The 12,566-nt window shown below is 40.3% G+C and overlaps 1 protein-coding gene across 1 annotated transcript in view; it reads right to left on the reverse strand.

Moving 5' to 3' along the window:
- Nucleotides 1-12,566, reverse strand: part of ANKH (ANKH inorganic pyrophosphate transport regulator) — a 97,567-nt gene that overhangs the window by 39,649 nt on the left and 45,352 nt on the right. Inside the window, exon 2 of the mRNA XM_048940162.1 lies at nucleotides 3,617-3,833. Within this exon, the coding sequence (XP_048796119.1) occupies nucleotides 3,617-3,833 (217 nt within the window). The remainder of the gene's footprint in view (nucleotides 1-3,616; nucleotides 3,834-12,566) is intronic.

Below are 12,566 nucleotides of genomic sequence, written 5' to 3' on the forward strand. Positions count from 1 at the left end.
GTCTGCCTTGTTACTAAAGTTCCCACCTTTTTTTCTCTGGTGATGCCAAATGGTCCATTATAGAATTTTGATCAGCTGCAGTAGACACCAGTCAATGGTGTCTACTTAAGCAAAAAGGACGTTTCCCCAAAGTAACTTCTTGCCATTTCTAGAACCTCAGACAGGTGTAGAAAGTAATATTAGCAAGCAAAAGGAGATACACTTTTGCAGTACACCTTTTCTCAGTAAATCAGTGAAGCACTGAACAATGCTGTTTTCTTGCTAAAGAAAATGTGCAGATCCTATATGACACAAGAGCTAAAGGGCCTCATTTAGTACGGAGAAACAACACCTATGAGGTGCATTATGGAACATGATGTTCTATAAATGAAAGCACCATTCTCTCTCTCAAGTTCGTAATTTATTAAGATGCCAAAAATATGCACACAAAGGCTTATCATCTTGAATCGTTTCTCTTATTGCCCAATATTCCCACTCAAAAGCCAATCTCTGAAATAAATAGATGCTTTACATTCCTTCCTACAAGGAAACTAAACTGCTGGCAGTAGCTGCTCCTAAAATAGCACAAGGGAAGGAAGGCAGCATACTATCTTCTATTTCTAGATAACAACTGAAACAGCAAAGGCAGGAATAATGTACTGACCAAGGTTTACAGCAGCACTTAAAGTGGGAAGAGAATAACAATTCAGTTCTTTTTGGTCATGTCAATCAGTTTCTTGGTTCTTACTGCTACCTGCACAGGAGAATTATAGGAACTACTGGTACGGTTGCTGCAGATTAGAATGTGGTGCAGTGATGGCTTAGGGACTTTCCAACTGTGAGTTTGGGTGGTTTGGCTCAGCCAGTCGGACCCACAGAGGAATGGGTTAGCCTCTAAGAGGAGCAGCAGTGGGCAGCTGGTGCTGAAGCAATGAAGTTAGTTGGGTGAAATGGTCCATTCTGATAGTTTAAGGGAATAGAGACTGCTATTTGTGAGTAGCTGTGAGTACAAACTGCAAATAGTTTCAATCACAGTTAGAAATGTGGTGATTCATTGTGGTCACTGTGTTTCTACCATCACTTGTTTTCCTCCTTCTGACTTTCTGTACTTCTTGATTCACTGGGATTTTTCTTTCCTTTTCCATCTCCTGGGCTTCACAATCCACAGCAGGCAGTCATGCCATCTTCTTTTCTCCCATACATATGGCACGTAAAAGAAATTAAGTCCCCAGAGTGGTGTTCGTTTCAGTTTTTTATCTGCTGAACAGCAACCTGAATTTTTGTCTCCTGTAGAGTCTGTAACAGGCTTGCAGCTGTTGGGGAGTAGTTGCAAGTCCTAAGAGGTTGCTTGTTTGCCACTGGACTCCTTCTCTTCCTTCTGTTAGGAAAGCTGTGCATCTGAGGTTCAGAAAAGAATAATTAGGATTTGAAACATGTTCAAAGGAAAGTTGAAACACAAAACTTGGCAACACTGCACCCTGGCAATTGGTGCTAGAATCTGACTAACTCCATTCTCTTGGGCGCTCTGCCAGTCCCTGCTGTGGCCTTTGCGTATTTTCAGGCAGAGACAAGTTAAAATACTAAAAAATATTTTGCAGTCTGCCACCATAAGCAGCTGAAAGATTGCGGAAAGCTTTTTAACTAACAGCTTTAAGGCATGGAAAGTACAGCCATTGTTTTTTATTTATTTTTCAGTACCTACACAGAGGGCATTTCAGAGGTTCTGAACTCAGCAGGGCTCTATTTCCAGGCAAAACCAAAAGACTTAGCTGGCATATCTTCAAGTGGCTGCCCAAACAGTTCCCTTCAATAAATAGTCCCACATGGAAAATCCAGCTATGTCTTTTACCTGGAAACTTGATAGTTACACTTCAAATATTCTTAAAATCTATAATAGTTTAAAATGAATTTTTGAATGACTAGAAAATATTTCATTTTTCCAGCTTGCTAAGCCAAAAACTTTGACCAGGAATGGCAGGAAAGCAAGTGTGCAACTAGAATAGCAGCTTTGGGGGCTAAAGAAACATTCTAAGCAAAGAAATCAGAAAGCCAAACTTTCTAATGACCCAAGTTTTTAACAGTGGCTCACTGAAACAGATTCAACTGTAAACATATTGAGGAAGAGATCAATAGATACTGGTGAAATAAATTGACTTGAATGCATGGATTCAAGTTAGAAAATTAGCAACAGCTTAACCCTGCCATGGACTTGCCGTGTCTAGTAAGCCATTATTGAAAGCATTTATTATGACTGTAACATAGAATAAACTGTATACGACTGCTGTATCTGTGGTGAAGTAATAGAGAAAACTGGAATGCTTGGGAGGCACACAGAGCCACTAACGAGAGCTGACACCCTGTTACAGGATAAGAGCATGGAGCATTCATGTTTACCTGCTCTATCCAGGCAGAAACTACATGCTGAGCAAGTGCTGTTCTTCAGACGCGTTAGTGTCTGACAGCAAATGGTGCCCCATTTCCAAACCACTTCCTAATTTCACAGCAATTCTCAAAATTCCCCTCAGACTTGCTTTTCCATTCACAAGCAATAGAGTGATCCTCTGCTGCTGGCCAAGCAGTTCAAAGTTACTGCTGGTCAACCAACAAGTGCCTCCACACTTGCTCCACACAGGCTATTGCATTAACTCCCTCCTCCCCCTCCACAGAGCTCCCAGCTTTGAGAACTGTACCTGTGGAACGTAATGCACTCTCTGCTTCTTCCTCTGATGTCTTCTCTTCCTCACTGTTGAGCTACAGAGGTTTCAATTCCATGGAATGAACGACAAGGTGCAGACGATCTGATGCAGTTCTTGGAGATGATGGATTTCAAGTCTTCCACATCACGTGGCTTTTTATTGTTATGGTCCCATGTCATTGTTTTGGCCAACATCCTGCTTGATGCTTGGGTTGATATATTTCTCCAGGCTCTCAGGAACAGTAAAATCCCATAGTTGCTTCACTTTTTATGTTCAGTTTAGGGTTACTTATGTATTTTTCTTGCTTCAGAGTACACTCAAAGAATTGACCTCAGTTTGGCATAAAGTACTCCTAGCAACTACTTCATCTCTCACAAATTAATTCCCAACAGAAGTGGATGATGTATCAGCTCTCGTAATACCTGATATTTTAATGAGGTTGCTGGCACCTACTAGCTTACAATTTTGTACTGTATCATAAGTAGAAAAGGGACCAGTACAGAGGGAACACACCAACAGTGCCACTAAGTTCTGACAAATAGATCTCCCTAAAACACTTTGCAGTTCTGTCACAAAGCGATATGCCAAATGTGGGCAGATACTGCTGAGTTGATCATCACTACCTTATATTAAATGAGCTATCTGCTTCACACAGCCTGTCAAACTTCCCAGCGTTCTGCTCACACATTTGACTGAAAAAGATGAGCAAATTGAGCAGCCAGGCAGGTGAACCCTGGAGGTGAAATCTGACACTTAATAACTTGTTTAAATGTTACTGAAAATTCGCCTGCCTTCGGCATGATAGTGGTCCAAGCTTTCATCTCTTTTGCACTTTCCCTTGCACTTACCATAAAATCATAAAAGAACAAATTAATTAATTTGAATACTAGCCAAGGGAAGTAAATTAAAAGATGCGTTAATTAGATTTGAAGTGACCTTACCTATTAAGGTATGGAATACAGCAGCTACAGCGCCAGCCACAACCATGCACAAAACTGCTTTGGTCCTGTCTCTCTTGCTGTTCACAAACACCAGACCTACATTTTTGAAGTCACTCATCGGACCAGTGAAGAACTTCATCAGGGAGTACGCCAGCCCATAGCTGGCCAGCATTTCCACAGCATCTTCCTTAACAGCAGCGATGCCCCTATTCAAGGCCTGTTGCAACAGAAAAAGACAGAGAAAATAATGCAGCACATGTGGAAGCATATCAAAACAATCTTCTGCAGCTGGTGTCTGAAAGAACAAGTTCAGCTCTTGCTGTTTCCCCCGAGTTGACTCTTATTTCTTTGGGTTTAGCAGCAGTAAGTGATATGTAACATGGGTAGCTTCATAATTTCATATGGACTGTAAGTTCAAGTCATGCAGATTTGAAGATAGATTGTCCTTTAGGAACTAAGGTAGATATCCACTTTTAAAGTGTTCAATGGCATCCCTGCTGTACCAGAAGTCAGTATTTTTTTCCCCTTTTAAAGTAATTTTATGATTATGCAAATAATCATAGGTGATACAATATCATTTAAATTGGACTAAGGCCTCAATTGATCAGTGCCCAAGGCATCTGCAAAGGTAGAAAAAACTCTGACGTCACTTTATGCTGAAATTTAGGATCTAAGAGTTTTTTCAGTGGAGTGAGCTTTCCACTCTATCTCTTATAAGAGACTATTCTGAGTAACTGGGAATATCCCTTGATGTTTATTACAAAACTAGCCCAAATACACACATAACTAAACGTATCTGCTCTTCTTTCATGCATTTAGATCTAGATTGAGGTTGGATATTTGGAATAATTTCTTTAGAGAGAAAGTGGAACAGGCTGCTCAGGGCACAGGTGGGGTGCCCATTCCTGGAGGTATTTAAGAGATGCGTGGAGGTGGTGTTAAGGGGCATGGTTTAGTGATGGGACTTGGAAGGTGAAGTCAGTGGCCTTCAATGTTTTATCCAGCCTAGATGGTTCTATGATTTCACAAGGTTCTGATCCTATATTCATTTACAGAACCTTGTAGCATATTTAAAAATGAATATGACACATCTATATGTGCATATTCAGGTTCAAATAATCTAACAATTAATTCTAGGTCTATACTTAGGAAATGTCACTGAGAACTAGATGGATTACTCTTATAGATAAAATGAACCACAAAAAAAAGTGTAGCATTGTCTAAGATTTCGGCTTGCAACACAACAACTGTAAAATACTGAATACAAATGACAGAATGATACATTTTATATACAGTGTGACAATATCAATCATCTGATATATTCAGAAAACTGTTAAAATAGGATTAGATTTGAAAAGCACGAAGGATGAAATTGTTTTCACAAATATTTAGCTCCTATGGGTTACAACTGCTCTGTCCTGACAGGGTTGTGACAATTTGTCTTGCCAGGAACATCTCTCCAATCCAAGCTGCAAATCTCAGTTTATCCACTTCCACAACACTTCTAACACTGCTTTTTCTGAACAAACAAAGCACAGACAGAATATCATCAAGTAATCAGGGTGAAGTCCTTCCAGTTTTAATGCAAGCATGCTTTTTCTCTTGCAATCTTTTGCTATTTCTTTTCTTTTTGCAGAGACCCTATAAGCAAGCAATTTGCACCAACTTCAAAAACCCCACATCCATACAGCAGAAATTACTATTTCTCCTAGCGTTCTTATCACTCTTTCTGCAAAATATACTTAATTTTTGAAACAAAAGTTGCACCACTAGCATACTAAAATCTGTAGAAAACACCAATTTCTCCATCCATTTTATCTGCCAAATCTCTCTGGCAATGTACTCTGCCCTGAAGACGTATGATTCCAGTGTTTTCATCTGTTCTGCTCAAATCTGTCCCCTCTTGAAAATACCCTCTGCTAGGTACTGAATATCTGCAGCTGCTATACAGAACCTTTTCTGCAATACAGATGACTCCATCTATTGGACTGATAAGACTTCAAATTATATTAAATCTGCAGATGGCAACTGCACTAGTGGGTGAATAAACTGTACTCAAACAATCTGTGGAAAAGAATGTGGCCTGTGAAATGAATAGTTAAGTTCAGCTGCCGTTTGTGATGGTGGTTGTAACGATACTGCATTTGGTATCAAGGTAAACAGAGTTATAATCTGTTCATTTAAATGTAACTTTAAGATGCTATATCTCCCTGTTGCTGTTGTCAGTAATACATACATAGCCTTAAATTATTTCCTGTATGGGATTCCTTCCTTGTAGCTTTTTCTTCTGTCCACATTGAAACATTTCTAGCAGTTTAAACTTAAAGAGAAACTGCTCACCAGTTTCAGGTTGTCCGCTTTAAAAGCTTCCTGTCACACGTAAACAGCTAAGTACCTTTTCCAGCACAGTTTCAAATGGACAAGTACTTCTTTCCTTATTTGGACAACCACTGAATATCAGTCCATGGAGGAAGACAATCCACTGCTGACAAGGTCTCTGGGGCAAGAAGTGTGGTTTTAAGAAACCACATTATCAGCTGGCACAGCATGAAGGTCTCTCCTTAGAGATGGGCGCAAGCCTTTGCAGAGCACAGTGCTCAAGTCAGTGAAAGCAGCTGTGTGTGACCTTGGACCTAGTACCCCAGAGTCCCACTCTAACTAGGATGGACAGAAAGACTCAATGCTTCTCCTTCTCCTCCTCTCTGATTTTACATACAGGCTGATCTCTTTCAAACCAGCAAATGATAGCTGAGCAGATAGTTCTGAGTAATTTTTCCCAGACACAGACTGTGTACCAGGTAACGTAAGCTGGCAAAATCCAAAAGGGACTTTGTAAAAGGTTTGCTGCCATTGATTTATACTCCTGTGGAACAGTTGGCTAACATGATGAAATACTCTAGAGGCTGCCTCTGAAAAAGCAATGCTTCTAAATGTTTATTTGGAAAGATTCTGAAGAAATGAACTGTCAATGGAGCTGTGTACAAATGGTTTAGCTTCCGTAACTTTCCATTTTTTTCTTTAAGATAACAGTACAAAATGTTTTTTATCCTCTGCTTCCATGCACTCTAAGAGAACTAGCCTTTTTTTTTTGGCCACTAAAGCTCAGTTATTGTATTTGATATCCTTAAATCCACAAGACATCCCAGATCGTTGAAAAAGTCAGTTTGGGGTGCTATAAGAAAGATATACACAGCTGATTAAACTTCCAGTCTAATTTCCTGTTAGATTTTCAGTTAAGTCTCTCACAAAAGAAAAAAATAAACATAAACCCAGGCAAGGTTTCCATCTTTTTTCATCTGATTCCATTTTGTACACTTTTTATATGCACAAAATTACTAATAAAAATTGATCAGTAGCATCTGTATTCCATATTTGTTTCACACACAAAAGAGCATATCTCTGCAAAGATTTATATGGCTTGCCAAAAGAATCACAGAACTAGATGGTGATAACAATCATGATAATACTTACACAAGAAGTTAGCTCAATTATACATATTTCAGATGCCATTCTACTTTCAGCTGGCTCATTCACATCAGTTTTGAAGGCAGAGCTAAGAAATCCATATGTTGAAAGAAAGACTGTTGGTGATGGCACAATCTCCTCAGTTTTTAATGAACAGCTAACCTAATTTGTCAGCTGGTGAAAATATCACAGTAAACTGCTTTTCTCCAAACAATGAAAACAGCCACTGCCACTTCTCACTCCTCTTTTAGAAATATCATAAAACACAGAATACTTCCAGGCTGATCACTATTTTGTAGGTATACAGACAAGCTGGTCAAAGTAAATCATATTGCTCAAACACTCCTCCACAAGGTAGGGAACCAGATTTATAGCTACTTCTATTCCATGTCTTGTATAACATATGATGTTATTACTAGAAAGATGAGATCTTTGCTAGAGGACACACAAACACCTTGAGCACTTTTTAATGAAAAAAATGTGTGCTGCTATTCACTAAGATCAGAAAGGACTGGGCCACATCTTCAGAACTGGTACTGCTGCTGGCTTCCTTTTCTTAGAAGGAACATATGTGACCTCCATCAGATTTCTAGGAAATGCACAATGGATGAATAAAACAATTTTTGCATGAGAAGACAATGATTTAAAGAGCAACAATTGTTAAGAAAAAAGGCAGAGGTCTGGCTTGTCCTATTTTGCATGAGCTTTCAACACTACTCACTAATATTGGCAGAAAAAGTTTGGTTCCAGTTAACAGCTCCATATCCTGTTGCTAAAAATTCTGTTTCTGAGCTCTAAAGAGTTTGATCGCTTCTCACACGATCCTCCCACAAAATAGTTCAGAAAACATTTATAGGATGTTCTCCTTCTCCCTGTCTTTCTCCCAACCTGCCCTCTCCTCTGAAAGTGGAAAAGAGCCAAAATACCTGGTCAAAGAGCAAGCCAACTTAAGGGACAGTCCTTCTCCGGTGTCTAGCAATCCCTCTCTTTATAATTGTTGGCAGCATTTTCATTTTGTAAATCCTGACGCTGAAGTCTTTGGTATCAAATTTACCAGTTGTCTTTGGCAGTTCAGCATTGCCAGTCACACCTGCACAAACTACACTGCCAAAATATCATGTGGCAGTTCCAATAGTCCATCAGCATGGAATAATCAGACCACTGTATCACTGCCGTCAGAGCGCTGCCATATCTGTAACTGTGCTCATAAAGGCAGGAGCCAATGGTAAGTAACTAGACAGAAACAAAGTGTTGTGTCTATAACTTTCACAGATGTAGGCATTGAGGTGGGAGAAACTGGAGTTGTCTCTCAGACATTTATTCTGGCTCAAGAAGGTTTTCCAAACAATTTGAAAGAGACAGCCCTGAGGAGGTAGAAGTGTCTGACCTTGTAGTTAGAAACAATGACTAATAAGTGTTCAGTGTTATGTGCCTTTGTTGTTGATCACATGCCAGATAACTGAAGGGCCATCCAAGGGCCATCCTCTTGGCCCCTTACCAGAACACCCTCTGTGCTTCTGTGCTGAGGCCTGTACCAGGGAGCAGCCATGCCATCACTTGGCTGTCCCTGCCCACACTTCTGCACGTGGCCAGATCATCCCAGCCCATGGAACTGCCAGCAGCAAGCTACAATTGACAACTCCACAGCCCAGTGGTGTGGTGTCTGGTTTCTGGAGACCATTGGGGCTGTCCTGAAAATGTGGGTTGAAGGGTTTTTTATCTATTGCTGCTTCCTAACACCCCTCCTCAAAACAAAACAGAACACAACAACAACAACAAACTCACAAAAAAGAAACAAACATACAAAAAAAACTGGCCTAGAAAAGAAAAGCAAGAACAAGCATTTTTGCAAGACTTCTACTCTTATCTGAATGCAGGGTACTCTGTGACCATCACCAGGCTCATGATTTTACTTGTTGACACTATTCACTCACTTCGTGTCAAAGCCGTAAGAAAGTGTGTCCTGGAAGAAGTTTAAATAAAGACTCTAAACACAAAATAACATAATTTTCAAGCATTGACTGGTTTCCATTGACAAGAGGTACATGAGGGAACAGCACTTTCTAACAGGCATTCAGGAGACATAGGGCAGCTGTGGCACAGTGCACTTGGTGAAAAAGGGAACCCTTCTCACTGCAAGAGCTAATGGTGGGAAATTAGGTAAGGCATACTACCTGAGGGCACTCAGTGCCTGCACGTAGATACAATAACCAGCAGAATAAGGCAGAGAATAATCAAACAAACAACAAATCAGAAGATAATCACGGGAAATAAACTACAGTGGTGAAACCAAAATGTTCTTCACTCAAAACATTTGACAAAGTGCCAGAACATTCACAACACTGGAGGAGTGAATGGGTTGCTGGAGATGGTCTTTATCCCAGAGAGGTGGAGAACACTGATCCTGAAGTTGAAAGAGCCATGAACCATGATAGTGGGAAGCTCTTCAGGATGCATTCCTCAGCAAATGTCCACTGAATGTGTGTCACTGACATAAGCAGGAAGCAGACCTAAACCACTGCTGCTTCTGCTGACTGTGGCAGAGGATCTCATTCCTTGAGGGGGACTACAGGCATTGACTTTCCTGGCCTTTTTTTAGATAAGGAGTGCTCACAGCAGCACAGGACAGAAGCAGAATCAACATGCCCAAGCTGCTCCCCTGCACTGTGACCTCCCTGGTACTCCCTGGCTGATGTTAATTAATCAGCTGAACAAAATCTATTTGAAGTAAAACTCACAAGGGAGATCCTTTGCTCTCAAAACGGCATGCAAGCTTTTCATTCAGGTTTCCCTGAGAGCAAAATGCAGTTTTACCATAAAGACAACTGGTTGCTACCAGAGTACAGCTAGCTCCAGTTTGCATTTATTTGTCTTCAGATATTCTTCATGTGGTAGCCAAGGACACACTTTCTCTCAAAAGCTATTTATATTTCTAAACCTACGAGCAGAGACAAATAAAACTGAGACATAAACTGAGACATATAACACTGGGAGGTCTGCTCCCTCTTGTTTCAAAATGCCCTGAGGAATTGCTATTATTTTTTCACCAAATTCCATTTTGATTACTTCTAAGTGGTAGAAAACACCAGGGATGATACAAAATAATATCGCATACATAGATACAAAGAATATTTGCCTTAATCACAAGTGATACAGTATCTGCAGCAGCGTTCCTTCTGTTCTTCATTTCCCACAGAAAGCCTTGTGGCTACTGGATCTTTATTTTCCTCCATTATATCCCCAAAGTAAAAAACAAGCTGATTTACTATCAGCTGCTTATTTCATAAAATCATATTTTCTCATGTTTATAAATTAAATCTCTGCAAAGACTGTTATAACACTTGTTTGTATGCATGCAGCAAATTTAATCTACGCAGGTCCTGCGCCTGTCAGTCTGGAACTCCAGTATATTGCCATTTTATTAGTATTCACTCTGTCTCTGCTGATGAATTCCTCACAACTCTGTGCTTCTGAAATGGATATTGCCACTGTTTCCCTGATCACATCTTCTTATCGTGTACAGACTGGTCCAGGTGGAAGGGATCTTTAGGGGCCAACTTAGGGCAGGCTGCCCAGGGCTGCAATGAGAGATGTTGCAGAAGACATCTGCACCTGAATCTAAGCATGCAATTGGAAGTGAATCAGAACATCCATGGCCATGCAGCTACGGCCCATACTCCTACTTTCAGTCAATTTATGTTCTCTCATATTTACCCCTTCTTTTCAGCAGGTTCCACAGTATCATTGCTTTGTACCACTTTGCTGCTGTCTTTCACCAAGGATCTTGTCAGTAATTCAATAGACCAAAATTTGGCCAACCATCTGCTATCTATCAGCTGTCCTGGTTTAGCAGAACCTGTTAGACTACTTTGAACTGCACAAAAATCTTGTCAGTTTTTCCAGCTGTACTGCGTGTGCTCCTGAGCATTATGCTTGGAGCACTGAAGGCTAACCACCCCACAGCAAAGACCAGGTGGGTTCATGTCCTTAAGCTGCCAGGAGAACAAGGAAACTCTAGCTTTAGCGAAAGTGAAAGCACTTCTCTTCTCATGGATTGAAGAAGCCTATGAGATTTCTTTCTCTCTGCAATTGTGAAGCGATTTATTCTCCTTTCTTGGCTCTTGTGAAAAGCATGTGGGACATCAGAACCATAAAATTTACTTTTATTGCTTCAGCTCCCCTATTTCTGTACACTCCCCATGCTTTGTTAGTGATTAAGATGCCACACTTGGAAAACAACTAATTGGCATTTCCTCTCATTTTTCAAAGGTATGAAATAATTACACACAGTTCATTGTGACAGCCAGCAACTGAATTCTAAGCTGTCAATATTGTAGCAAGATGTTATAGTACCACCACAAGGAATACTCTACCACTTCATAGCAGCTCCAGAGATTAACCTACTGCTGCTTCTGTTTAGATTTACTGATTTTACCATGCCAGAACTGGCAATTAGCTGGAAGGGGTGGGTTACTTGGTGGGTTACTTTGCTGGAGTATAGCTCTGCAAACAGATGTTTTGGTGTTTGGTGCACCTAAGTAGTGGAACCCCCCTAAAATGGATCTCCTGCTAGGGGAACCTTCTGTAACATGAACAGCCAATCTCTTTCAGAAATAATCCTTTGAAAAATTTAGTTCAAGTGGTACACGGCCAGGATGTTCTGATTGCAGAAGAGGGTGAAGTTCAGGCCCAGTGACAATGTGTGGAAAGGGACCAAAATGGTTTAGAATTATGGGACTTTAAAGGAAGATACTCACTGCACCATAATGGTTTTTTGCCTAAATCCTCTTATAGCTGTACTAAGTGTAAGATAGTCACTCAAAAGTTGATAATGTCGGAATTATGAAGAGGTCATCTTTAGTTGTCTGCCTGTCTCTCCCTTCTACAGTGTGGTTCAAACTCATCTGAAGGCAGCCAAAAACTGTAAATGTAGCTTGCAAACTCCAATCCTTCCTTTGTCAATGAAACTTCCCAAGTCATTCAGAGCTCCTTGTAAGCTTCGTCATGTATGTGTGATTAAGCCTCTGCTATTTAATGAGCATCACTTGTACACACTGAAAGACTAAAGCAAATTGAAGCAAGTGTCTCCAGACTTTGTTCATTCAGCTTGGGTAAATGTTCTCTCTCCCACTGGAGACAGAAGAAGTAAGGAGACTGCTGAGCAAGTACACAAAATTCTTGGCTTGGCATACAGCAGAACTTATAATGAAAGGCAAATAACTGCAGCTGGGTCATTGGGTCTTTCATTGTAATCACTGCTGCATTATGTCCAAAAAAAAAAAAAAAGGAAAGAACAATCTATGAAACCCATGTCAAAGCTGCCATAATTACAAAAATATATATAACAATCAAATAAGACTTCTGTGCCTGACTTGAGAGGTGGGAACTTGTCCAGCTGTCCCTAAGCACACAGTACAGCAGTACTGTTAGGTGTACTTAGTGCACTACACAATCATTCACTCTCTTTAAACGCACTCTTTAAGCA

The sequence above is a fragment of the Lagopus muta genome, chromosome 3 (assembly GCF_023343835.1).
Source record: "Lagopus muta isolate bLagMut1 chromosome 3, bLagMut1 primary, whole genome shotgun sequence".
Taxonomy (NCBI): Eukaryota; Metazoa; Chordata; class Aves; order Galliformes; family Phasianidae; genus Lagopus; species Lagopus muta.